At 39.5% G+C, this 27988-nt stretch overlaps 2 protein-coding genes across 10 annotated transcripts; one reads left to right on the forward strand and one right to left on the reverse strand.

Moving 5' to 3' along the window:
* The first annotated feature begins 1885 nt into the window (after nucleotides 1-1885).
* On the forward strand, nucleotides 1886-16538 carry TUBE1 (tubulin epsilon 1). 9 transcript variants are annotated; one of them, XM_039569858.1, is made up of 12 exons: nucleotides 1886-1953; nucleotides 2071-2144; nucleotides 3938-3990; nucleotides 5188-6194; nucleotides 6765-6880; nucleotides 7889-8010; nucleotides 9308-9495; nucleotides 10302-10477; nucleotides 11262-11402; nucleotides 12929-13069; nucleotides 13949-14123; nucleotides 15346-16538. In XM_039569858.1, exons 4-12 carry the CDS (start codon nucleotides 5928-5930, stop codon nucleotides 15502-15504), a joined length of 1485 nt encoding a protein of 494 aa, XP_039425792.1. In that variant the 5' UTR covers nucleotides 1886-1953; nucleotides 2071-2144; nucleotides 3938-3990; nucleotides 5188-5927; the 3' UTR covers nucleotides 15505-16538. The 9 variants fall into 9 exon arrangements, with proteins under 9 accessions (XP_039425792.1, XP_039425798.1, XP_039425794.1 ...); XM_039569864.1 differs by having other exon boundaries at nucleotides 6137-6194; XM_039569860.1 differs by having other exon boundaries at nucleotides 1908-1997; nucleotides 6137-6194.
* A 609-nt stretch (nucleotides 16539-17147) lies between these two features.
* Nucleotides 17148-24656, reverse strand: CCN6 (cellular communication network factor 6). The gene is made up of 6 exons (XM_039568593.1): nucleotides 24606-24656; nucleotides 24293-24318; nucleotides 21084-21346; nucleotides 20489-20731; nucleotides 17828-18021; nucleotides 17148-17429 (listed from the first exon to the last, which is right to left on the reverse strand). Exons 1-6 carry the CDS (start codon nucleotides 24654-24656, stop codon nucleotides 17148-17150), a joined length of 1059 nt encoding a protein of 352 aa, XP_039424527.1.
* Nucleotides 24657-27988: the final 3332 nt, after the last annotated feature.

Below are 27988 nucleotides of genomic sequence, written 5' to 3' on the forward strand. Positions count from 1 at the left end.
CTCCATCTACAACAAAACAGAAAGTCAAGCATGTGATTATTTCTTTCACAGAGTTGAATATGCTCTCTGAGCATATGCATCAAGCCAGTCTGGCTACTACATGTCACCTTCCTGCTCTTGGACCTCCTTTGGATAAAAAATGTCCCCACATGAACATGAATCTCAGGTGCATCCCCAATTCACAGTGTTTCCAGGCTCAGAGAGAATAATCACTTTACATTTGCCTTCACAGACCACTTAAAGAACACTGGAAGCCAAAGCACAGAGTGTCTTGCTGCAACATCATGTTCAGTAGGGTGAATCTCACTAGGCTGAGTCTTGAGGGGACATAAAACACAAAAACTACAATTAACTTAAAAAACAATAGAAAGTGGAGCTAATTACACAAGAAGAAAGCAAGCCAGATACAGTAATATTAACAGGTTCTGTAGAATTTAAAGTAAGCTTTAGAATGCTTATAAGCAATGCTGTACTGCTTTTAACCTAAGTGAGGCCAAGAAGACCTGTGAAGAGAAGACTTTAAGGACATGACAGTAGGCAAGAAGTATAGAAGCAGTTTGACATCTAATAGCATAGCCTACAAGTTTGGACCACTTCAAAAAACCACAGGGAACAAAATTAAGACTAGGTTACATCTAGTCTGTCTGGAGAGAAATGACTAAGTACTTTCCTGATTAATATTCATGTAGTTTTACACTGGTGATTAGTTTATAGAAAAGAAATGTTTGAGGCAGTGTTACTCTATTCATGCCAAACATGCTTAAAACACTAAAGCCATTGGTCCTTCTCATACCTTTCATACATGACACGTGAGTAAAGCTTGGGCCGCTCAGTACTTTTTCTTAAGAGCAATATGAATTTCAATTAAGTTTTACAAAATTTGTCTGTGTATCTCTTTCTTGTATACAATGCATTCTTATCTTGTATTGTACAATACTTTATTTGCTGCAACACATACATAATACTTCCAGGAAATTTTTTTTAAATAGTCATTTATTATAATTTTATTTTCCTGTAGACCTACAATTAATCTCTACAGGACACCAGGTCATGTCTAGGAGCAAATAAAGGCTTAAAATTTTTATTTACCATATTTTGTTTGTACACCAGCATTACAAATAATATATTTGGGAAAAGTGTATTTTGTTGGAACGTTTTAGCCATAAAACCTAATGGACTGGGTTGCATGGAAATGCTTTTTTCCTCCCACAGGAAGCAGAAATGCCATCTGTGTCACAAGACAGCTTTCTGCAAGCTTTGCATGTCCCACATTTTTTACTGTTTCAGTTCTGGACTTGGCAGTGCTGAATTAACAGTTGGACTTGATGGTCTTAAAGGTTTTTTCCAACATAAACGACTCGGTGCTTTTGCAGCTGAGCTGTGTTGCAGACCGGTCTCGCCATGCTGAGACAACAGCATCTCTACACTCTTCATTTTTTCACTGTGGACAATTATATGCACAAGAAACATGAAACCGAGCTTAATGTGCAAGCCTGGTGGGAGGCTACATTACGGCATTTCCAAATGGCCGTTTTTTCATTGAATTTTTAATTTGTATTTTCAGACCGTTTCACACATTTCACACCATCTCTCTGAATTACGTTTTGGGGGAAAATAAAACGTTTCTTTATCGCACCGTTTTTAGCCATAAAGGATAATGAACTGTAGTGTATGGAAATACTTCTGTTCTCCCGTACAGAGACTTTATTTCAGGTCTTTGTCAGGCCTCCTGTAGCTGAGCCTGGGCCTGCGGTCCCCCTCCGGTTCCCGTCAGACTTACAGGGTCTGAAAACCTCACTACTCCCCCGTACTGCCCGCCCCCCCGCTCCCTAATGGCACGTTCCACTCTCGGCGGGCAGGCGGCGAGCGCCCCGCAGCTGAGTCAACCGTTGGGACGTTCCACCGCAGGAACTCAGGGGGCGCGGCTTCCGGGCGCCGACTTCGAAACAGGAGGTGCGCCTCCGGTTCTGCCATGACCCAGTCGGTGGTGGTACAGGGTAAGGGGGTCGTGACGCCCAGACCTCCCGCCGCCCCCTCCCCGTGCCTGAGCCGTGTTTCTCCCCTTTGCAGTGGGACAGTGCGGGAACCAGGTGGGATGCCGCTTCTGGGACCTGGCGCTGCGGGAACACGCCGCCGTCAACCAGGTAACGGCGCCGCTGCCCCGCCGGCCCGGGCCGAGCCGCCCTTCGCTGCCTTCCGCGCTCGTCGCTGTGACCGCAGAGCGCTGCGCTTGTTTAGTTCAACTAAGGGTGCTTCACTGTGAGCACAACCACCCCCAGGTCCTTGTGCTGTTTAACTAATCAGGAAAACAAATCGTAAGGTTAACTGTTAAGAGACCTTGTTAAATCACAGGGTAGGCAGTCACCAGCCGTGTGAAGTTCAACGGGGTTTGCCGGATCCTGCATCTGGGATGGGACAATGCTGGATGTATGGACAGACTGGGGAATGAGAGGCTGGAAAGCAGTGCTGTGGAAAGGGACCTGGGGCTCCTGGTCAATGGCAAGTTGAACATGAGTCAGCTGTGCCCTGGCAGTCAGGAGGGCCAACAATGTCCTGGGGGCATCAGGCACAGCATCGCCAGCCAGGCAAGGGAGGGGATTGTCCTGCTCTGCTCTGCACTGGGGCGGCATCACCTCCAGTGCTGGGGGCAGTTTTAGGTGCCACAATGTAAAAAAAAACGTTAAGCTATTAGAGAACGTCCAAAGAAGGGCCACGAGGATAGTGAAGGGTCTTGAGGTGAAACCATATGAGGAGCAGCTGTGGTCACTTGGTCTGTTCAGCCTGAAGAAGAGAAGATGAGGGTCTCGTTGCAGTCTGCAACTTCCTCATGAGCGGAAGAGGAGGGGCAGACACTGATCTCTTTCCTGTGGTCACCAGTGACAGGACCCGAGGGAATGGCATGAAGTTGTGTCAGGGAACATTTAAGTTACATATTAGAAAAGGGTTCTTCGCTCAGAAGGTGGTTGGGCACTGGCGCAGACTCCCCAGCACCAAGCCTGTCAGAGCTCAGGAAGCATTTGGACAACACTCTCAGGCACATGGTGGGACTCTTGGGGTGTCCTTTGAAGGGCTAAGGGTTGGACTCTATGTTCCTTCTTGGTCCCTTCCAACTCGATATATTCTGTGATCCTGTGATCCCTAATTCTGGTCAGCTTTCTCCAGCATTTTCACCCCAAAAAGCTCAGGATGTGTCCCTACAGCCAGGCATTAGCAGGTTGGAGGTAGTTAGCAACATGGGAGGGCTGTTCAGTGCTGGTACTTTGCCACTGGCAGTAAAACAAAAGAGGACACCCCCAAAGCCCACCATTGTTTTCCACGTTAGCTCATGCCATGACTTGCTGTAAAGTTTTACTGATCAAAATAGCAACATAAGGAGGGCACAGGATTGTGCTGAGTACCCTGAACAAAACCACTTTTCTTGCTGTGACTATAAAGCACTTAAATTATTTAAATTTGACAGATCTCTTTACCTATATGTTGGGGTAAGTAATTTCCATGCTATCCCTTGGCAGGGAGTTCAAGAATCAGTGTGCTGTCCTTTTCACAGAAATCCATGGGCGTTGGTGTCACAGGCATGGAGCCCGTGATGAACTCAGAGTTGTATCAGTGATGAACTGAGTCAGCTAAAGAGCAGATCTTCAATTTAATAATTGCCTTGGGATCTTCAGTAAACTACTGCAGTTGCTTAATCTTGTGCTGAAAAATTAATTTCCTAGTTACATTCTCCTCTCAGTTTTTAATAACAAGCTGATGTTTCAATGAAATGTTCTTTTTAGAGCTGACTAGAACTAGCTGGATTCAACAGAGATGTTCACTCGGTTTCAAGTGGTGAGGTTTGACAGGTGTCCTTCAGAGATCCCTTCCAACTTACATTATTCCATGGAAAATCACTGAGAATTTTTGACATTACGCATAATTTTGTGCTGTTTCCTTTTAGAAAGGAATTTATGATGAAGCCTTAAGCAGTTTCTTTAGGAACGTAGATACAAGGTAAGTTTTTATCAAGCGGCTCATGAGTTTAACCTGGTAGATCAGCACTTGTAGTATCTTCTTTTAATCTAAGTTACAGTTTTCTTTGTTTCGTGTCATTTAGCTTGTGCTAGTAAAAGATCTTGCTTTTTTGTATTCTCCTCAAAACCTTATCTTTGCATTTCCATTTTATTTATACATACTTCAGTGGTTAAATGCATTGAAAGTGTGTGTGTTTGTTTTCCTTTCCTTTTGTACCTTCAGTGGTTAAATGCATTGAAAGTGTGTGTGTTTTCCTTTCCTTTTGTACCAAACGTGGACAGTCAGGATCTGATAGCTTTTGCCATTACAAATCACAATCAGATTGTGTGCCCTCTCAATAGCAACCGAGCAGAATTTCTTGAAGAGTTATAAGAGGAATTGTATATAAGATAGATAAAACTGACAGTTTTTAAATCTTATTTATCTGACTATTTTGTTACCCAGAGTAGTGTCTATAATTGTTTTTTGTAAGTTAACCAATTCATACCTTAAAACCATTCAGTCATCTCTTATCTATCCAGTTAAAAAAATCCTTGCAGTTTGCAAGAAGAAAATGTGTACTTGAAATAGCCTGTTGCTTTTTAATTGATAAAAAAACATTTGACCAGCCTCTATTTCCTTCCATTATATGAAAAGGTTGCAGTACAGCATGTGATTTTAACTAGAACAGCAGTGAAATCCAAATTGCTTTTTCTCAAATTTTACCTCTTTGAAAGAACATTGCAAATGTATTGAGGTTTATTATTGTCATTCCTTGTGGGTATTTCCTTGAATATTTTTTTCTTTTTTTTTAAACCATAAAAAATGTCTGTTTCTGCCAAATGAAACCACCAAATTTGTAATTGATGTGTTGGCTGCAGTAGAAACATTTGTTTTCTCGCTGAGCAACCTGGTCTAGTGAAAGGTGTCCCTGCCCAAGGCAGAGGGGTTGGGACTGGATGATCTTTAAGGTCCCTTCCAACCCAAGCCATCCCATGGTTCTAGGAATGTGAGGATGTTTTTCAGCAATTGAATCCAAGTGATTGAAGGTATGGTCTGGCATAAAAGACCACAAAGGCAATAGTAAGAAAAAGAAATGTTGTTTAGGGGTTGGTTTTATTTCTTCTTTGAATTTTGTTAGTCCCTGAAGATAAATTCTCTAGGTGGATTTACTGGTGCTATAATGTACTCCTATAGGTGTTGTGTAGGCTAGAGGAATCACATGAATATTGGAGGCTGCTGTGAGCTGCTCACCTAATGAGAAGTGTCTGGAGACCATCTTTGAGTGAGAAGGTGGAAAATCCTTGTGGAATCCAGTGCAGCCCTGTACTCTCTTCCCCTTGTTCCTGATGGGACTCAGTAGGTTCAGAACACTGGTTGGTGCTGTAGTGAATTTTAGCCGGTGTTTTGTGAATATAATGGTGGTTGAATGTAGAATGGTCAAGGACATACTTTAAATTTAGGCTTGGCCAGCTCCCAGATTAGGTAAATAATGGAAAAGATCTGTCTTCCAGTACCCCTGCCTTTTTTCCCCGTGTTGATTATAGTTTGGCCAGACCATAGTATCTCATCCTTTGAGTGGGAAAAAATGTGATTGTGACATAATGTATAGTCTGCTATGTTGGCTCAGTACAACCAGTCCTGGGAAAGAAGGAAGATTTAGTGATGCCAGCCCAGCAGGATTTCTGAGCTGGTTAATCATAATAAGCAGAATAAGTCAGTTACAGAGCTTTCACACCTCGAGCACAACCTCGAGTACTACCCCCACTGAAAAGCTCGTGGGGAGCTCTTTCCCATTGTATGATGTGGGTACACATATCACGTGCTGATAAAAGATAATCCTTTCCCGTTTTGGCAATGCTTGTAGAATTCCTACAAAGCTGAGGCTGTATCTGGGAGTAAACTTTTAATGCTTATCTTTTCAGCTTCCTGAAGTAATGTTTAGGATATTTCTGATTGAGATTGTGTTCTGTAGTTGTATTCCTTTTGGGAATTATGAAGTCTTAGCAGCATGTTCACAGTGTTTGTTTGTTTGCATTGTCATAGTCCTCCAAACACAAAATATAAAAGATAAAATTTTATTCCAGTATGTATTTTATGTTACAAATCTGCTCTCAGATTTTTTCTGTAACTATTTTTTTTTCAGAAGTGGTGGTAATGGTCCTGATATTTACAAAGGAAAAATCTGCTCTTTAAAAGCACGAGTAAGGCAATCTATAAAGGTCACTCTTTTTACATTGAATATTTATGTTCAAATGTGTGGGAATTTTCATGAAGTCCTTAAAATTGCATACAGGTTTAAATACGGCTTTGAATAGTAAAATTTCTAATAATAACTTTTAGTAATGCAGTAATACAGTTTGCTGCCAGTCTTGTTGAGTAATTTAAATTGGAATGTTAATAAAATTATTGCAGATATTATTAACTAAGGATTGGGTTTCTTTGAGCCACTTTACATGATTAAGAAAAAAGGAAACTTGAAACATAAAAATGTTTTAATTTCTTTATTCCTAAGTAGTGGGGCAAAATGGTATAAAATTTTAACTAAATTTCACCATCTGAAATGCGGTCCTATTGAACAACTTCTAGCAAATCAGCTAAGAAGAATCTGCTTGGTCTCCGAGTTAACAACTGGCGGGGGGGGAAAAGGCTTCTCTGGAGCAGAGTAGAAACAGAATTCCTTTTATATTGTAAATAATTTTATATTTCTTTGTGTGATTATTTCAAGGGTGGTTTGCTTACTGACTGAATTTTGATTCTTTCCATTCTCAAAGGCGCTGTTGATTGACATGGAGGAGGGTGTGGTAAATGAAATTCTTCAGGGACCATTGAGGGATGTGTTTGATAGCAAGCAGCTTATCACAGATGTTTCTGGTTCAGGAAACAACTGGTGAGAACCTCTTTAGAACTCATTTCTTAGCAGCTAATTAGATGGCATTTGAAAGGGGAAATGATAACCGTAGCTTTTTGTGTCGTTCTGCACCTGGAGAGCTGCAGCATTTTACCAGCAAACTTGGAGTCACTGTTGCCTGGAGGAGGGCTTTGAAAAGGCTCTTACAGAAGAATAATTCTGCTGATATATCATTTTGTCTTTTTTTCTCTCTCTCTTTTTTGATTTTCTTTACAAAAGAACATGCTTTTTATTTTTGTTTCTTTGGCATTCAGCTGCTTTCATTGCTTAGTCGAAGCCATAATCTAGTTTGAGACTGTGCAGCTACTGTGGAAATGAGATATACGAACAAATGCACTTCTGATTTCTAAGCACCACAGAGTCTGGCTTTGTGCATATAAACTACATTACCAAAAGAGAAATTCAAAAAAAGATTGATTAACATAATGAATTCCAAATTTTCACGGAGACCTTAATGTGCTCTAATAATATTCAGTGCACTACAGACTGGAAAGCAAATCACCAGCGAATGTACCAAAAGAGAGTGCAATATGGGGAATAAAACATTCTGTAACTTTACCATCTAGCAGACAAGTGTGTTGGAAATGAGCTGTTTGGGGGTTTTTTGTTACTGTAGCAACTGACTTGCATAGTACTCAAAAGATGATCTTTCACATCACTTATCACATAGGGGATATCTTTATTGTTAAGGACTACATAGCTTCCATTTCATTACTACAATTAGATCATCCAGTTTATTTCCTTTTCAGTACAGAATAATAAGTGCACACTCCAAAGCTGTGAACTTAGAGCTGTTTGCATCCTCAAAGTTAAAACCATGTCCTGACTGCATATGCTCATTTGTAGTCACAGCTTAGAAACTCACAGATGGGGTGTTGCACCCAGCTTTGGACTCTGAACTCTAAAATATCACATAGAAGGAGTTAAAATAAAAAATTGAAAGTTTGATTGTTGGGGAGTTTTTTAAAGTACTTTTCATGTCCTCAGGGCTGTAGGTCATAAGATCTATGGCTGTCAGTACCGGGAAAACATAGTGGAAAAGCTGAGGAAGACCGCTGAACATTGTGACTGTCTACAGTGTTTCTTTATAATTCATTCCATGGGAGGTGGTAAGTAATCTTTTTATGGAGAGTATGATGGCAGTAGCCACAGATGGAAAAAAAAAAAAAATTGAAAAGAAAATCAGTATAATAATCTACGTCATTCAGAATGCAGATTAAAAAAATTAACATAGTCCAATTAACTGGACCTGTAATTATTTATCACTTGTTTTGTTAGAGCACTGAGGAACTCTAGTGTGCTATCCAGAACAAAAATGCAGCTAAAATTCTAAAGATGAGGCAATGAGTAGATCAAGACAGGTACCAAAGACAAACACTGAGGTATTACTGATCAGAAGAAGGGTCAGTGACCTCTGAACACTGACTACATTGTTACAATCAAGTTGGTTTTAATTGTGAGGAAGGAGTTTTCCAAAAGGCTTTAAAGGAGACTTCTAATGTTGCTTAACTTTAGAAAAACTTTGTTTTTCTGTTTTCCTTCTACATAATTCTATTGAATCCAATCTAGTTACTTTGTTAATAAGCCAAAAAGAAGAATCCTATACAGTGACAATTTTGTCATTATTGCATGCCACTAAGCCTTCCTACCCCAGAAACCTACGTGAGACTAGCACGTATTATAACTGGTTATGATGGTAAAAGACACAGAAGATAGCTCTAAATATGAAGCAAAAATTTTGTCAAGGGCCTTTTTTGTGGCCATTTGCTTAATTTCAGAGACCCTGCAGATGCTGCTTCTGTTATTGTGAAAACTGGTGTCTTGTTCATAGATTAAATTGTCTGCCACTGAGAATGTAGCTGAATGTTCAGAAAAAGATGACAGTTCAGTTCTCAGAGCTGCGTGCTTAGTGTTAATGAGGAAAAAGCCTCATTAACAGATGTTAACACTAAAGTGCTGGGGGGAAGGGGCAGTTATGTTTTACTGAAGAATGAGAAAACTTCATAAAGAAACCCTAAAAGAAAAATATGTATTGTTGGGGCAGTTCAATGCTTTTAAGCAAATGTGTTTCATAATTCAAATAAAAGAATTGAAAAAAAGAAGTAGAAATACTAGGTCAGAAAAATGTTTGTTACATAATAGGACTTTATGGTTTGCAGAAATTTTTGAGAATGTATACTTCATCCTGACTGACATACTGTGGGAAATAATTTTATTACTTAATTATTTTCCTGTCTGGGAAAAACCTTTCTACCTTAATTACATTTGAATAGCCTCTACTGAAGCCAAATGCTTCAGAAAATATTCATTAACATACATAATTGAAAAGTTGTATGTCTCCTACATGAGTCTTAGAGCCTAAGATAACATGGGGTCCTCTCTCATTTTGTCTTCATTCATAATTAGGGACAGGGTCTGGTCTTGGAACTTTTGTACTAAATTTGCTTGAGGAGGAATTCCCAGAAGTATATAGATTTGTTACTTCAGTTTATCCCTCTGGTGAAGATGATGTTATTACTTCTCCGTATAACAGTGTTCTGGCTATGAAGGAGCTTAATGAACATGCAGACTGCGTACTACCAATAGAGAATGAAGTAAGAAATAATATTCTATTTCTGTAATTTTTTTTTATTAGACAGTGGAAGTGTCTCTTCCTTTTCTGTACTGATTTGAGTACCAAGTCTCCAAATGCATAATTTAATTTTTTTAAGTAATAATTGAACTTCTAAGTCACTTGCAAGCTTTTGAAATGAACATGGGTATCACTGAAAAGTTGTTCTGCTCCTTCAAAGTAAGGAAAGTGACTTTTTTCATGTCCGTTTCAAGGTAAATGGTGAAAAGCTTCTACTTACTGAGACAGAGTGTCTTCTTTTAGCAATCAATCTGTGCATAGTATTAGGGTCCTGCAAGGGAAATGACTAGCCTCTCCAGATTCCAACAAACTTAACTGTGCTGATTAGTGATATGGGAATCATAGATATACCTGACCTTGCAAAATGCTAGATAGATTTGAATCTAGCTTCAGTGACTGGCTGTTTGCTTATGAAAAAAGCAAGAGAAAGTGAAATATAGTTAGAGACTATATTTTTTGTTTCACAGGTGTTATCTTCTAAAACTGCATTTTAAATTTTCATAAGGATTTTGAATAGTTGAATAAAATTCAAACTTTTGAGTCAAGCTGTGTACATATTTGTAATATGTAAGGCGCAGACTTTTAGAAACACTTCAGTCACCTGGAATTGCTCAAAAGTTGGACTTAGATGTAGCAAAGGCATAATCTTTGAACTAACAGTACAATGTCTGAGCTTTCAAGATTATTAGAAATGAAAAATTGGGGTGCTGAATTTAAAAGTTCTTTACTCAAGACTACTTCTGTGCTTTTTTTCCCCCTCTGTCAAAGTCTCTGTTTGAGATAGTTAATAAAATTCATCAGATGATCAATTCTGGGAAGTTAGGATCAACTGTGAAGCAAAACAGCTTGGTAACATCAAGTGCAGGCAGAGCAAAAACACTACAAGAGAAACCATTTGATGCGATGAATAACATCATAGCCAACTTGCTGCTGAACATGACAAGGTAAAGGTTACTCCTCTGTAACAAAGTAGGATTGTGGGAGGTGGTGTGTGCTGTAAGTATGCAGGCCTGCATGAACTTGAGTAATACTAATTGGTTTTCATTCAATATGAGTCTTCTCTTTTTAAGAATTGGTTACTAAATGCTAAAGTATTTGGAAGTATTCAGATTGTAGTGGTGTTGCTTTAGCCATGATAGTCTTATAACTGAAGTAAGTTTATAGGTAGAAGGATACTGTCTTCCACTAGTGGTTAATGGAAACCACAGAGGTTTCCCCTTCTAGGCCAGTTGTATTATTTTATAAATATTGTCAGATAATTTTTGCTCCTAAACTGTCTATTGCTGCAAGAAATATACTTCTGGAGTATTGGCCTGTTTTTCTTTTAAACAGCTTGTCAGGAATGCTAAGTCACGTGTTTTATTATAGCCTGTTTAGTAAAAGTGGCAATAATTAACTGGTATTAACCAGCTGGTATTAATTGACCAGTATTAACTAGTATTAATCATTATTAATACTGAAAATCAGTACTAAAGACTACAATTGGGAAACAAGGAATCATTCTTGGTAATTTACTGTTCTTTAATGGAAAGTATAAATAAATAAGACATAACACTGTTACTGCCAGATGTGAAAGTTTTGTAATTATACTTGAACACTTGCTTGAATGGTGTGCTGTTTTACAGTTTTATTGTACAGAGCAGCTGAAAAATATTTCATGGAAGTTTACCTTATAGAAGTGATTTACTTAGTTTGTAGCAGTTTCGTAACAGTTTGTTCATTTTTCAGCTCTGCTAGATTTGAAGGTTCCCTAAACATGGATCTTAATGAAATCAGCATGAATTTGGTTCCATTTCCTCGACTTCATTATTTGGTTTCAAGTTTGACTCCTCTGTATACACTAACAGATGTTAATGTTCCTTCTAGAAGGTAAGAAAAAATATTATTGGAGTTTCAGATTTAAAGCTTAATTTCTGATTCTTCCATAGTTTTCATTTAAAAATTCCATTCTGTAGCAAAACTAAGGGTGGAAGTTCTAAAACTTGTACATCTGCCACATTTTCAAGTTCATCCTGCTGATTTGTGGAACATCTGTCTTCCCTTTCCTCTGTAATGATTGAGCCAGTAAACTTGACATCCTTTTAATCTCTGCTGGAAGTGTTTCTGTTGGAAAAATGTAATACTTAGAACCCACACCACAAATTCTTTTGAATAACAGTTTGCACTTGACTGACAAAATACTCTAAAGACAAACAAGGAATTAACTAGACTCTTTGTGGACATAACAGCATCTTACTTCAGTCTGGAGATGCAGTGAGTGCAGTGAGCCTATTTAACATCTTATTGTTATGATAAGCTGACGTCAAATTTTGTGAGATATTTATCGCTCTGACATGGCAGAAAAATAACCTGTTAAAATAGATTTTACTGGGTTTGGTGGATTATATTCAGTCAGCAAGAGGCCCAAATAGCAGCAGAGGCAGCTAAGGATTAGTGATGGAAGTATGCCCAGTGGAGAAGAGGGCCGGCCCACCCGTATTTTGCAATAGCAAGTTGTGACAGTCAGGTCTGTTGAAAATATACCTTGAAGAGACAGTACCGGGCTGGGGCGAAGGTAGCAGACTACAAGGAGATGGTCAGTCAAAGATGTTTCAGGATGAAGTGGGAACAGCAATATTTTTGTCTCCTGTATTACTTTTTTTGTAATAGGCAGATTGTGGCAGAGGTGATACAAAGAAAAAGAAATAGAGATTATAAATGTAGAGCATTTGGGACAAATGGAAAGAATAGCTTAGATGTTATGTTGTGGGTCCACAAAACACCATCTTTGGTATCCCATAGTACAGTAAAACTTGATTAAGGAAATGAAGAGAGAAAGAATATGATCTGAAGTGTCATCTTTTAAAGCAGTCGTGTGATAAAATTAGAATAAGTAGACTAGACAAGTATGTACAGCCTGTCTTTTCCCAAATCATTAATCAAAATTAATACAGTTCTGTGACTCATTGATCCTTTTAAATAATGAAGTGTAACAGGCAAATAGTCAGTTCTGTAAGGATCAGCAGCACTTTGATACTCCTTGTCAGATCCTTCCCAGTGAGATTGGCCACTCAAATTGCCACATAACCAGAACCCCAAGTAGTTAAATCCTTTTACGTAATTTTAAGATGTTGTAACCATTGGCCCCAAATTGCCTTTATAAAGGCAACTTCTCTGACTCAGCAGTGGCTTGTAACTTGAGGGTGAGGACAAAATTGATCCAGTATGTTTTTAAAAACTTCTAATGCCGACGTATGTACATATAAAGGTTTGAATCTTTCCTATCATTTATGGTCCTGGGTTAAATGTACTTTTATCCAGAATTTTATGAACTTTTAAACCCTGAAGATGGGCATTCTGAAGAACTTCTGTATCCTACTTCAGTAAGAGGAGATAACTGTTTTCTTTTCACCCAGGTTGGATCAGATGTTCTCAGATGCATTTAGCAGAGATCATCAACTAATTCAAGCAGATCCAAAGCACAGCCTCTACCTCGCCTGTGCACTTCTTGTTCGAGGAAATGTGCAGGTTTCAGACCTTCGCAGAAATATTGAAAGGTTTGTAATACCACACAGAGTAGTCATGGGATTTGTACTGAAACTGATGGCAGTTGTCCGGAGCATTCCAACTTTTCATTTGAGCAGTTTCAGTACCAAATCAGTTTACTCTGACCTCCTTTTCTTAATTTTAGAAGGGAAGAAAACATAATTAACTTATGTAATGAGTGAAAATAAGTCATATTATGCCTGGACTTCCAAATAAAGAGAGGTGCTACTCCTCTCTTTCTCCAAATTGCAAACGAAAGCAAAGTCCAGCCTTCCAGGGGTCTGTCAACAGCAAAGGATGTTGGAATCATAAGTTCTGTAGTAGAAGTTTGTTTTTGCTGAACAGAAGGCCCCTCTCTTTCATGGTTACTTTCATGGAGGTAGGAAATCATCCTTATTTTAACAATTTTGCGTTGTTAGCATCCATTTTCTACCTTTTACACTATTGAGCTACATAGATGTAACAGGAAAGGCAAGCAAAATGGAATTTATAGGCATACAAGGGTACATGGGGAAAATTTCTGAGAATCTAAAGTATTTTACTTATTTCAAAACTACAGGTAGACTGATTGTCCCCACCCAGTCTGCCCCTTTACTAAATCTCAGAGTGCTCACAGTCCCTTTTATAGAAACAGGTACTTGTAACTTCGCTTTTCAAATCCTGATATATTAAGTTAACAAAACAAAATTGATGTTTGCAATTTAAATTTAAAATAGAGACACAATGGTTTAGTCTGAATTCTAAAATGTCTTATTTATAGTGATAGTTACAACTGTCCTCTTTATTCCTGGGTGCTTAAATGTTAACCTTTTTGGGCTGTTAGCTGAGAAAAGAAACTTAGCCCTTTGTGTTCTTTATATTCCTTAGATAACTAAATTTTTGTATCACAGGTTGAAGCCTTCTCTGCACTTTGTCTCCTGGAATCAAGAGGGCTGGAAAACTGGTTTGTGTTCAGTACCTCCTGTGGGCCATTCCCATTCCCTTCTGGCTTTAGCAAACAACACCTGTGTAAAACCAACTTTCATTGAACTCAAAGACAGATTTATGAAGCTCTACAAGAAAAAGGTGCAACTCTTATCATTAGTCCATTCGTAGTCACTAATCATTAGCATCTTGTATAATTGGAATGCAAATCGTAGTGTCACGAAGGGACTGCTTATAATTAACAGCCCAAGGGTTTTATTTGTGTCACCACTCAAGGAATCACTCCAACAGTTGCCGCTTAAAAAGCTTAAACCCCTTATTAATTTGTACCTATCTGGCAACATCACAGAATCGTAGAATGGTTTGGGTTAGAAGGAACCTTGATCATCTGGTTCCAGCCCCTCTGCCTTAGACAGGGACACCTTCCACTAGACCTGGTGTCTCAAAGCCCCATCCAACCTGGCCTTCCAGGAATGGAGCATCCACAATTTCTCTGGGCAACCTGTTCCAGTGCACAGTAAAGAATTTCTTCCTAATATCTAATCTAAACCTTGGTGTCCACCAAGCTTTCTCCCACTTTCCTTCCTCAGTAGGACAGGAGAAAAGTACAGTGAAAAACTTGTGGGTCAAGATAAAGACAGGAAGATCACCCACCAGTTATTGTCATGGGCTAAACAGACTTGGCTTAGGGAAAATTAATTTAATTTATTGCCAATAATAAATAGGCAATAGGAGTAGGACAGCAAGAAACAAAACAAAAACTGAAAATACCTTCACCTCCACTCTACTGCCTTCTTCCCAGCCTCAGAATTCCACTTCTGTTCCTTCTTTGCTGATCTTAGTGTCTGCAGGGCTGTTTCTGTCATGCTTTCCTAAATCTGCTCTCTCACAGCTGTTGTGCAGCATTTTTACCCCTTGATAAATAAGTTGTCACAGAGGCATTACCAGCATCACTAATGGGCTCGGCTGTGGCCAGTGGCAGGTCCGTATTGGAGCTGGCTGGGATGGTTCTGTTCAGCATGGGGGCAGCTCCTGTTACCTTCTCACAAAAGCCACCCCTGCAGCCCTGTGCTCCCCCTGCCACCAAAACCCTGCCATGTAAACCCATTATGCAGCTGGTCAGGTGTACCCGAGAAGACAATATGAAAAGATGGGTATTTAAGAAGTCAGTAATATCTACTGTGATTCACTAGGGGATTGTTACCAAAGTTGCCAAGTGTTTAAACAAGGGATGTCATGATAGAAGTCTCTAAGCCTCCTTTCGACAGTGCTTGCATTCCCCCCTTCAGCGCAGGCTAAATGGTACTGAGCCAAAGCAATTGAATACCAGGAAAAGGATAACACATTTTTTTTATTCTCTTAGGCTCACCTTCACCATTATCTGCAAATAGATGGGATGGAGCAAAGCTGTTTTTCAGAAGCTATTTCCTCTTTGTCTGACCTAATAGAAGAGTATGATGAACTGGATGCTACAAAAGGTGGGCCTAGAATAGATCCTTCAAGACTGAAGATAGCTGTTTAGAGAAGGGAAAGCTGATTGAAAAAAAAGAAAAGAAGAAAAAAGCACTTTCCCTAATCATCCAGCTACTTCAGTTAACCAGAATGACTTGTAGCATGCCTGGCTATTGTAATTCCAAAGTGGGACCAGAACAACAGCTTCCTTACCTCAAAAGTTGTCATTAAATGGTGATCCATGCCTGTAAGAAAGATTTGAAGGCACCTAATTGTGGCTGGTATCAGTAAGGACAGTAATCCTACCTGTGGAGTAAATTCACACACCATAGGCTGTGAAGAAAAGGAGGAGAGGTTGTAGCAGCCAAAAATGTAATTCTTTTCTCAGACTTTCAGCTTATGGTAAACTAAAGGTAGGTCTTGCTTCAAAGAGGGATCACTGTTGCTAGATTTAGTTTTTAACAAGCAACTACGAAGAGAAGAAAAGCCCATGTAAGTCTTTTCAAAGATGAAAGCAAGTCTCTAATGAAACTGGTTTCTTACACTTTGCAACAGACATTTCAGAATGCTCTAAGCTATGTTCCTTGCTTCAGTATTTTTTCTTCTGTGTTGTACTTAGCTATATTAAAGCATTCTCAGTTTATACCAAAACTGGAAATAACAGAAAATTCCAAAAAATAAATTTTGTTTCAAGTATTATACTTGGAATATTAATTAATATTTTAATGATTCATATTAATGAATGCTGAGTTGCACTTGATAATGAGATAATACAGAATACCTCTGAGCAAAACATGCACTTACGATGAAGTTATAATGACCATTTGGAGAAAAACGCTTATAGCCTTGAAAGAATGCAAGTAAAATAGATGTTTTAATATTTATAATTATCAGGGTAAGCAGCTTTTTATATTGCAGTAAGAACTTCTACAAATTAGAATGTACAGCTCTTTCCAGGTGCTTGCCAGTGAACTGTTATAGATCAGAATGGATTGACACAATGATTACTTGAAATTTGAAGTCCTTCTAGCAGAGTTGGAGTGGATATGTAAGTAAGCACAATTTTGAATGTATAATATTCAATAAAGTATTGTGATAACATTTGTTGAGAGCATTTTTTAAGAAAATGTTTTAAAAATAGCAATTTTCTTAAAATCTTGTATCTATTATCTGCAGTTGCCCACTTTTTTGTTCCTTTACACATGCAGTGTTTATATGCACAACACTAGAGAAGGACCATCTGTTGCAAAAAGCAGTCTGGGTTTAAAGTTGATGACTTCTGTTTCAAAACAGCATTGATGTGTTTTACTAGTGCAGATGTATAGTGGAAAAGGTTAATTTAAGAATGAAGAATGATAGATGAAGTATTACAAGGGCAATTTTTTTCCCTAACAGGTTAGAGCATTTGTGGGCAAAAACTTGTTACAGTGGGGTATGAAGCTGTCTTGCTATGCCTTTCTTAAGTTCTTGTTTGGGCAGTGCTGGTGTTACATTATTGAGAAGGATGTATCTATCTCCCCATATAAAAAGAGTTACATTTAGAAAGCTGCCGTCTTGCGTTTTCCAGGTGCCATTTAATGAATGAATTAATGAATGAGTATATTCATGCATGTAGTTTCATTATAAACACTGCTGTGGCAGGGGGTTTTTCTGATTCTTCAGGGTGTGAATGTGCTGTTGCACTCCACGTGTAATTGTCAGTGGTATAATTCATCATAGCAGTTTGAGTTGGGAAAATATATCTTCTGGAGCACTGCAAGTCCTCTGACACACACACGATGTTATCCACATCATCTTCCACCTGAAGAAGCCTTCGTTGGGACACTCAAACTGTACAGTGATCATTTTGGACTTATTAGGAACACAGCACCTCTTGTCCAAGCACGCTCCACAGAAAGTTAGTTTGTATCTTTGGGTAGTTGAGCATCCGGAAAAAAACAGCTTCTCTGCTGTTGGAAGCTGGAAAGTTGGTTGACATGTTTTTCCCTTTGGAATCTTTAAAACAAAGACAACCCTGAACATTAAAAGCAGATCATGTAAGAAACAGTTGCAACATTTACATAGAAATATCTTGAAAGCTACTCAATCTGAAAGCTGCCTGATTTTTCCTTTGTCAGTCAATAAAGAGAAAATATTTTCAGAGTGACTGCGCATCAGGACAGCATTAGCAGCACTTATATCTCAGGACATTACATTCTTTTGTTTGAAATTGCACATCTGTAGTTTGCTATTGAAACGTGAAGATTGGTGGTAGAAAACATAGACGAGTTATTTTAAAACCCGTAAAAAAGGAAGAAGTAAATGTCATATTAGTACTTGCCAGTACATCCATTTTTCCATTAGTTCCAATATTTTAATTTTCTATGAGGAATTAATTTTATGCTAGAAAATACCTTTATTTTCTTCAGCATATTGGTCAGACAAGGCTGGATGAAGCATAATCTCTTTTCTTTTTTCATTTCACATTTTCTGTTGTCGTTGGTCACTCTGCTGGATATGCCTATGCCACAGGTCCTGGAACAGGGTGTCCAGGGAGTTGCCTGTATGAGGCACTTTTTCTTCAAAACTAGCGGTAAGCTTCTGTAAGCTAAGACAGCAATATTTTATTTAGGCAGCCCCAAAAGGATGAATTGAAAATGCAAGAATAAGAATTTGATTTCTGTTCATGAAGGTACTTCTGTAGGTAGACCTAAAAATGCAACATAAGTAACATTTATACAAAATTCAGCTGAGCTGCAGTTAAACTTTGCTGACACTGGATACTCAAATCCTAGCAAGGACTATGAAATTGCATGTATTTTATGACCTTTTAGTTTCATGTGATGGAAGTGTTGTGTGAAGAGAGTTAATTGTGGAATTTTTATGAAATGTCCAGATGTTTATTTTTTTTAGGCCAAGCATAGCTTGTAAAGGCTGCTGAAGACATTAATATTTGTGTCTTTGTAGATATTTAAGATTTCAGGTTTTGTATTGAGGAATAAAATTCTCCAGTCACTTTTAGATACCGCTAAAAAGCCTGAGGGCTGGATTAAGTGAAGTGTACTTTAAAAAAGAAACAGAATTGCAGTGGAAAAGTTCTGAAAAAAAACTATGTGGAATCTGTGCATTTAGGTAGGAGCACAGGCAGAATTACCTGGAATTACCAGAACTGCTGTCTGCTTTCCAGAATACTTGGAAAGTAGACAGCAATTTAAAGATGTCATTGAAGCAAGCAGTTTAAAAGCCTGTCACAGATCTGCAACAAATAAAAGGAAGTTAAATGGTTGTTTATACTTGGTACATTTTTTAAAGTATGACCTAGTTACATCCCTGTCTATCTGAATTAGGTAAATGAAATTGAAATGGAAAATCAGAAGACAAAGCAAGAAGAGTAAAATGAAACTTAGCACTTATTATCCACTCTAGCAGAAAAAGGGCTTTTCAAAATACCTATTAGCCCATTGAGCCATGCATGGAATTCATGGACAAGTTGACAAGGTACTTCTGCTGGACTGGGAAATGGGAGGGGGAAGACTTTACTTTGAAAAAAAATTTCAAGGTGTTTTTCTTCGGAAGATTCCCAAAGAACAGCATCCTACAGCACATACAGCCACCACAGGGACAGGGTGTTGAGTCCCTGAACTGAGCCCAATAGAAAGCATGCTTTGCCAGCTGGGTGTCTGCTGTCAAGGTTATGCTGTGCAGCTGATCCAAATTCCAGAATAAATGATGTCATGTTGCAGTCAGTGAAGGAGTTACTGAAGGTTGGACTTTACTTTTGGATCTGCTGAAGGGACTACAAAGTAAATGGCTTAATGCTGTTCTCCAGATATCTGAAATACATTAACTGAGTTTGTGGTGAGATGTATTTCAGAGGCTCAAATGGTTTGGTTGCCATTGTTTTCAATGCATTATGGTCTCTCTTCAGTCAGATTGGCATTGTTCTCTAGAAATTAAATCTCTCTTCACTTGAAGTCAGTTGCCTTACTGAGTGTGTGTTTATACAACAGTATTAGGTGTATTTCTGTTAGAAGGCTTTGATACTAGGTACAGGTATTGTATCATAATTTTGAAGTAAAGATGAGCTGCTTTTTTTAATTTTGGCTTAGTTGCATAACCACTGCTTATGTGTGAGAAGTTGTCCAAACTGGACTTCAGATTTTGTAAGCAGGTCTGTTATCTGCAGATTGATTGACTTATGTGCATCTACTCAGCAGCCTTTGATGAAGGTTTTCTGATAAGCTTTGTAATTCTTTTGGTTTTTTGATCCATTATGGTGATTCAGGCTGCCACCAAATAAATGGCTCTGCTTTCTGGTACCTGCATTAGCTGTAACGAAGGAGACCTTCACCATGGAAAATTGGAAGTGCATAGGGAAGGAGATGGCACAAGCGTAGCAGCTGTGGCCAGGGAAGGCCTGGCATAGCTGCTTCTGGCAATGGTGCTTCCTTAGAGTGAAAAACAGAACTAGTGTTAGCATCAAAGCAAGAATGGAGTTAAAGGGAATATCAACTGACCCTGCCAGAATTGCATGGACAAGCTTATGAATGCTTCTGATCAGACTGAATAAAGAAACCGTGGGGGAGTATTGGTCTTGCAGTGACCTAAAATTTGTGAATGTGGGAAAGCCACTAAGGCAATTTTTATAACTTTCTGCTTTCTATTGAAAGAAGAGACCTGCATCGTGTTAATGTATGTATGTGAAAACCAAGACTCCCTAACACCACAAAGCAGGAAAAAGTGGGACAGTTTCCAGGCTGCAAAATGGCTGTCCACCAGCATCCCTAATTGGGCTGATCTGATGAGTAGTAAACCTCTGCAGAAAGATGCTTTGGCCAATTCCCTGGTGACAGAAGCCAAAAGCCTTTTTGCTTTTCACATTCATTAGGTTTAGAGAAATGAGTCTGTGACCTGAGAGTAAGAGGCGTAAGTGGGACACAACAGTCACCCTGGCAAAGGCCTTGAGCAAGAATTGGGCAAGTGCCAGTGCACTGCCTGCCTGGCTGCTGGAGCCAGGGACTCTAAATGCAGAAAGGCTCATGTACAGAAAAGTTTACCAATGTAGCCAGGCTCACCTGACATCAGTCTGTAGTTGGTTGATTGAAGTTGCTTGTGCTGTCCGAGGCTGCAAATGGATTGTCCAGGCTTCTTTCTGCCTGTGACCCTGGCACAGGGACTTCCTGCTAATCTTGGTGTGAACACAGGGGTACATCCAATTGTGCCACTGACACACAGGCACTTATAAAGTGGGTTGGGCTGAAAGGTCTGCCCGTTGGCATAATAAACTCCATTGAGCTCACATCCTACAGCTACGAGATCTGAAAATTGTGAACAACAGTTACTAACACAGGAGGAGCACATGGTCTTGCTAAGGTGAGTGCTGAAATGTGGTCAATCTTTATGGCATTCACAGCTTTTTAAATCAGACATTGACATGTCTGCCAACAGGCTTGTGCACAATGAACTGGTCTCATTAATGCAGATAAGATTAAATACAGTCCTAGTCCTACTCTCAGATTCTCTGACTGAGCAGTTGGAGGACTAAATTAGGATAAATTCCTTAGCACAGGGCTGTGCAGCACCTGCAAGTGGAGTTTTCCTCCAATACTATTCACCTGCTGGTCCCCACCCTCTTGGATTTCAAGAAGGGAATGTGAAAGAACAACTTACATGCACACACGCCTGTTTCATACCTAGGCTTGTCTTCTGAGTAGTCACAGTAGAGCCCTTTGTGGGGATCACAGACATCTGCTTCGTTGCAGGGCTCTCCTGCCTGCTTGGCACAGACCTTACAGCAGCCACAGCCATCCTTCACCAGGCTCACCCCAGGGGTGCAGGCCGGCACCGGCGGGCATCGGCATGGCCAGTGGCAAACTTCCTTGCGCTGGACTTCACCAGTTTCTGAAGGTTTATCTCCAGGCTGCTCTTGTGGGCTGTGGAAAAACTTACACACAGTGGGCTATTTTGAGCACTGAATGCATTATGTGTAGCTGGAATAGCATAAAATGAAGTTGAGATGGAAAAAACACAAAGTTGCATGAAGATACATAACATTTCTCATCTCACAAGACCAAAAAGTGAGAGAGGATGTGAGGTTTAGGTAGAAGGCAGAGGACCATTTGCATCAGTCAGTATCATACACTGAGATGTACCACCAGTGAGCCTGGCCTCCTGCTGGAACAAAACACAATTCACTGGTCTTTCCTTTGCCTTCTACAGAACAAAACTGAACAGAATTTTTTTTTAAAAAGTGTTTTAAAGTAAATTGTGGTTTTATTGTAAATGTTCCTTCCTACAAACCATCTATTAAATTAATTAGCTTTTGATTTCTCACATTGTTTTATAGCCAGCCACAGTCCTGTGTGCCAGTTCTGATGGGAAGACCCTTTTAAAATAGGGAAGCTCTTTTGAATGTTTCTTTTGCTCCAAAATTTGAGTAGATGCTTGGGAAGGAGCATTATAATATTTACAAATGCTCTTGTGCTATATGCAAAAAATTAATCCTAATAAGGGAGGCTAGTAGTTGTACTGAGTTTAATAGGTCACTTTCTAAGAGTGCCTCTATTTGCATGACTAAGCTTTCATTGAATCCAGGGCTTACGGAGCAAAGACACATCTCATTAAAGAGATTTGTATCAGCAGTAGGAAGTCAAGATCTAGCCAGAATTTACTGGTTTACACATTCTGTCTCAGAATTCATGTCTTTTTTTTTTTTGTCTTTTTTTTTTTTTTTAAGTAAAGGAAGACCAAACTAATTCTTGATGGGTTTATTTTTCTGAAGCATGGTGTGAAAGGATCTATTTGAGATAGCTATAGTCTATCTGCATTTTTTAAGAACTACATCTAAAACTTATCAGTTTAGATCTTAGCATTAAATCTTTTCATGCTGCTGATTTCAGCAGAAATGCAGATCATGGTATAGTTATTCCCCATGGATGACTGGTTCCATAGTTAAGTGGGGGCATGCATAGCACTTGGCCATTAGATAACATAAGGCCTGGGAGCCACTCTCGTCACACAGCTCTAACTGCCCGAAGAGCAAAAGAAGACCCAGCCCCTCATCAGGTGCTGGTATCACCATCAGGCTTGCAGAAAAAAAACCCAAAACATATATCCTATATTTTTTCTGTGCATATGAAGCCCAGCTTATCAGTTTCTTTCTGTTCCTCCAAACTGCAAGGCTCTACTGGTGTAGAAATCACCTCCAGCAGAGATGCTGAGGGAGAGCTGAGAAAGGGGTCATTCAGCTGGGGTTTCTTGCGGCTCAACTTTCAAACTGGAAGTATCTGCAGAATTCAGCATTTCATATGTCATAGCCCAGGAAAGCTCTTGCAGCATAATTGAGCTGGCTTAATTGCGTGCAGTAGTAAATGACCTTTTAAAAGGCTTTTTTCTACCACTAATTTCCATTTTTCATGGTCATTTACAACTATACTTACGATATCTTAATCTGCAGCTACTAATGAAGCTCTGAAGTAGTAGCTTTCAAGTTCCTTTGGCTGAATGATTTTTAAGCTAGATATTAATTTACATAAGCAATTCATATAGTAAATGGATGTTAAACAACGTCATGTGGTATTCCATGCAGTATGAAGAAGATAGTTTCATAAATGTGTCATTTGTTAAAGGATTTCTTCTAATCCTTTTTGCCTAAATGCAGCAATAATACAGAAACAACTAACTCAAGTATACTATTTTGAGGCAGCTAAGCCTGAAAACCATATACCTATAAACCGTAATGTTAATTGGATGAATGTGTGCATTGGAATATAAAGGTTCTTAAAGGATTGTTCTGAAAACAAGACATGCAGGTGTTCCTACACATTTAGCAGTGTTTAAGACAATATGGTTGCTTTAGGAAACATTTCCTTGCTGCCTTTCTCTTTAGAAGCAGAGTGTTATCATTATTATTATTAGCAGCAGCATCATCAGGAATTTGGCCATTCAGGAATAAAAATGAAGCAATATGAAGTTATGTGACTTGAATCAGGTATCATGTTTCAAGATGGGTATGCATAGCAGGAAGTAATCTTATGCACTTCAACCAATATGTTTAATTTGTATTACAAATTGGAACATGCTTTAAACCTACAGACTTCTACTTAGGGGAGTTTTCTCTCCTTTTTTTAGAGAAAGATGTCAGCTGTAAGGTGTGAGACTACAAAGTTCTTGCAAAGTAAGAAAAACAATTAGGCAAATATCTGATAGTTTTAACTGTGGAATTACTGAGAACTTTGGTTCACATGAAAAATATCTATTAGGTTTCAATGAAAATGTAAAGTTTGCTTGTACAGTTTACAGGTCAAATATTTTTCTAATTTGTGCTTCCCCAAGTTTCTATACCCAATGTATTCACATCACACAAGCCCCTTGCATACTTTTCCTGATCCTATGGGCAGATCAGAAAATGAGACCATTGTGTAAGGACCCTTCATGTGTTTGTTTTCCTATGTTTTAAAGGTTGAACAAGGTCAGTGTGGTATAAATAAGCAAATAGCAAAAGTAGGCAATGTATTATCACTAATGTTCGGTTATCTTAGTCTGGCTTTAAATATGCAGAAAGTCAGCGGAGGGAAACAGCCGTTTGAAAGTTCTGTTGACATTCATCTTGATTGTAAAGGAAAAATACACTGTGTGCATGTAAAGTGGATTTTCAAAAATAAGTAAATAAATAATGAAATTGGCCTTTGACACAAATCCCTTTAGAAAAAGCTATCACTTAAAATTTTCTCAAAAGAGACAAGGTATAACGCAGCCCAGGTGCCTTTCTCATTTGTAAAACTAGCCTGAAGTCGGACTGCTGTGTGTATCCATACGTCTTTGCAAACACATGTATACATATATATATGGAATATGAGCACAGATGTTTACTTTCTTACTGCATCAGATAGTCATCTGTGCTTATCTTAAAAAAAGAGGAAGAAAGCAACGTCAGTGGCAATTTAAGCTTCCCTAACACTTTTTTCTTCCCACCAAGTCATATTAGTGTACAAAGAGAAAAAAATTACCAAAACGTGACTGATGCAGTAAATAAGCTGCAAATGAAATTTACTCAGGAGTAGGGAATGGCTCCTTATTCTTTATGAGGAATTTACTTCTCTGAAATTTAATTCGTCATTAAGCAAATAAAAACTTTTAACTGGGACAAGGTGAGGAAGGGAGAAATCTTTTTCTTCTTTTTAATGAACTTACCTGTTGAGTACAAGGGATGATGAAGATGGTGGGAACAAGGAGCCACCGCATGTTCCTGCACATTCAGAAGTGAAACTGGGAGATAGGGAACAGGCTGAGCTGTGTCAGAGGAAGCACTGAACACAAAGCTCTCCTCTGTCTCCCTTGCCAACCCTACTTTCCCAGCACATGCACGAACACATACACGCATTCACACTTGAAATTCTCCACTTCATACAGAACCAGCTTCACACTGAAATTTCCAACTGGTCTTCTTTTCTCTGCCCACTGCTAGAATACAGATTTTCACACCCTGCTTGATCCCATCCAGCTGATTCAGCCAGACTTAATTGAGGTCGGGTAGGGTGACATCTGATTCTTAAAATCCTGGTGCTGGAAATGCAGTGTTATTTTTAACTTATCTTTAAATCTATATTGCAGGAGTTTCTGAAATCTGAAGGGCAGAGCCCCAAATACATGCATTTTTTGAGATGGAAAAAGCAGAGTTCTTCAAAATTTCTAATGTATTGTGCCTAGCAAATCATTGCATAAAAATTCACAGTCAGTACATGCTCTCTAAAGAGGGAAGTAGATGCTATAAAGTGCTGTAGTGCTGCTACATATTCTGCACTGCGTCTTTCCGTGGAATCTTAATGGGAAACCCAAACTATAATGTACTTTTCCCTGAAGTATGCACCTTGTCTTATTGCTGTGTTGCCCCACTTAAGCACAAGATTGTTCAAATCTCCAAATTCCCTTCCCCTTATCACCTACTATCAAGGTGATGTGTTTGATTTTTAGGCTAACAAGTGAGGGTCTCCAGGGTAAGATAAAAACTCCAGCCCTGCAGCAGTGGTGGTGGTGCCCTGATAATGCTCCTCCTTCACATTTGTCCTTGCTCAGGCACCTCCTGTGAAGCCCAAGAGTTACTAGGGGAGGCTGCCAAAGACCACACTCACACTGCAGCCATGTGTGGACAGAGGCAGTAGTGGGAGTAGGATAACAAATCCAGTCTAAGCGATTCTGTTTGGCTCCCAGACTTGGAGCATCACGTGCCCTCTGCAGTTATAAATGCACCCTGAACTGTCCCTCCAAACTCTTGAGCATTCAGCTGTAAAACACTGAAAATCTGCTCTTCTTTAGCACAATCACTTTCTTACATAACTCAAGATAAAGTCCAGGCAGTACCTGGGTGACAAGTGAATGCTGCAGATCAGTTCATTTCATTATGTTACTCTGGTGTGTGGTAGTGCAGACTCAAGCCATCCTTGTGTTTCCCTTTGAAAGCTTATGAACATAGCACACAGGTTTCTCAAAAGTCTCTTCTGTGTACTATCAAAACATAGCTTCTTTCATAGAATCAGAAGATAGTTGAGGCTGGAAGAGGGCCCAGGGGGTCTCTAGTCCAACCCCTGCTCAAGCAGGGTTCATTCTGAGATCAGACTGGGTTACTCACAGCTCTGCCTATTTGGATCTGGAAAACCTCCAAGGGTGGAGGCTGCTAAACCTCTCCTGGCAGACTTTCAGAGGGATAATAACGAGAAATGCTGGCTGTCTGAGGAGATTCCAGGTACGGTTTTCTCTTGCAGCCCCAAAGACACCCCTTTCACTCTCCAGCCTGTAAGAAGTGACGACTAGCACATCCATTCTCCTAGAACTCTAAGGGGAGCACACAGCATTCATTTGAAATGTGTTGTTTCTCTTTGCATTGCAGACATAAAGCATGTGACCAGTGCAGGACCGGGAATGCTCTGTGTGAGCTGGCAAGGACCGGTCTGATGTGAATAATGGTCCCCAGTCTTGGGAAACAGGAGACAGATTTCTGTAGTATTACCCATTGGTTTTATATGGTGTATTTTGCTGGAATCACCTGGAGAATGTGGTATCTGGGTTTTAGAGAGTGAGACTTTGAAACTGTAGTTAGAGTATAATTAAGCTGATTGATAGAAAATGTTGGGTTTGGAAGGAGTGGGAGGAATGCTCCTCCCCGAGGAAGACATTTTGGTGATATAACACATTAAAATGTCATTGTAGGTGGCTGGATGATTGCTCACATGTGTGCAAATCAACCAGCATACCTCTTCAGCCCGAGAAGGGCCTCCTGCTAGGAGCACCACTCCTGCTAGGGAATCCGCTCTCCAAAACAACAACGTGCCTTCACTGCCTTTCCCTAACAAATGCACTTAAATGAGGCTGTCTGGACCTCGCAGTACCTGCAGTACTGATCCCTGCATGTATAATAAGTAGCCACAAGACCACAAAGACAGCAGCACTAACACCTATGCATAAATAGTGCACCAGTGCTTTGACTACTCAGTATTGGAGTCTGTGTCTCTGCTAGTATTGTCTCTGATTTAAGTGAATGGAGGCAATCTGCCCTTTTCCTCTCCTGCAGGTCTTTAGTAATCCCCCACAACTCAAAAACTAATGTTTTTAATGCCATGTCCAGACTCAGCAACAGTTTGTCTGTATTCATCCTTCTTGCCAAATCTCCCTTGCAGATTTGATTACATAAAGCATCATTCATTTCCTGAACTAAACCTGCTCTGCTATCTGGTGCCATTCTAATACCACCCTGAACAGAAATGTAATTTAGTTGTATATTCAGTGACCTCTCAATACTGCACACATCTCCTTGGTGCCAAAAAATCATCTTCCTGTCTGTGAAATATGCCATGTAAATCCACTGTCTTAAGAGATAGAAAAGTATGAGTTATAAACCCATAAATTAATATAACCATGCATTCTAACTAGATACAAGGTCTTAGACAAAATGCCAGAGGTATTCATCATTGATACTTGTGGGCCAGGATTTTCAATACTCCCTACTGGGCTTGGTGGAGTTACTGAAATAAAATCCATCAAAGCCAGGGTTGGGTTTGGTCATTCCCAATAACTGGGTGTTAGTTCCAGACACACACCAGAGCTGGGGGTTCACCTTTTGGCCGGAAGGTTTTTGCATGTTGTCCTGTTTTGTTGTTCTTTGGGCATGGATGTTACAGAGACTCCTCTGTTTGAGTCAAACCTACTGTCTGTGTCTCTTCTTTCAAATAAATAAACAGATGGGTAAAAAGGAATAGGAACATTATATGACAACATATTGCCCTTGGCTCACCCTGTCTCACATGCTGTTTGCTCACTTGGGCTTTGGAAGGAAGCTGCCTTCTTCAAAACAACAGTGCTCCAAAATCACTGATGGATTTCACTGAGGTCTGCTTGCTATTGCTGCAACTTGGGCACACCAAGGCACAGACATCTCCCTGCTGGAAGTGCCGGGGTTTGTTGCCAAGCAGCAACAGCTCCTCAGATTAACCATGCTCAAAGGTATGGTGAAGTTCCCAGCTGGAAGCCTGAGGCCAGGAGCTTTGACGGTCACTGCAGAGGAATCCCACCCATCACCAATG

The sequence above is a fragment of the Corvus cornix genome, chromosome 3 (genome assembly GCF_000738735.6).
Source record: "Corvus cornix cornix isolate S_Up_H32 chromosome 3, ASM73873v5, whole genome shotgun sequence".
NCBI lineage: Eukaryota > Metazoa > Chordata > Aves > Passeriformes > Corvidae > Corvus > Corvus cornix.

Bases quoted from the DNA above. Each gene is read 5' to 3' on its own strand.
- TUBE1 (XM_039569858.1), top strand. From the start codon at position 5,928: ATGTTTAGGATATTTCTGATTGAGATTGTGTTCTGTAGTTGTATTCCT. The intron at 6,195-6,764 runs GTAAGGCAATCT...CCATTCTCAAAG, and splicing joins TCTGCTCTTTAAAAGCACGA to GCGCTGTTGATTGACATGGA. The intron at 11,403-12,928 runs GTAAGAAAAAAT...CTTTTCACCCAG, and splicing joins GTTAATGTTCCTTCTAGAAG to GTTGGATCAGATGTTCTCAG.
- CCN6 (XM_039568593.1), bottom strand. From the start codon at position 24,656: ATGCGGTGGCTCCTTGTTCCCACCATCTTCATCATCCCTTGTACTCAA. The intron at 24,319-24,605 runs GTAAGTTCATTA...TCTTTTTTTAAG, and splicing joins TCATCCCTTGTACTCAACAG to ATAAGCACAGATGACTATCT. The intron at 20,732-21,083 runs GTAAGTTGTTCT...CACAATTTTCAG, and splicing joins TGAAACAGGCGTGTGTGCAT to ATCTCGTAGCTGTAGGATGT.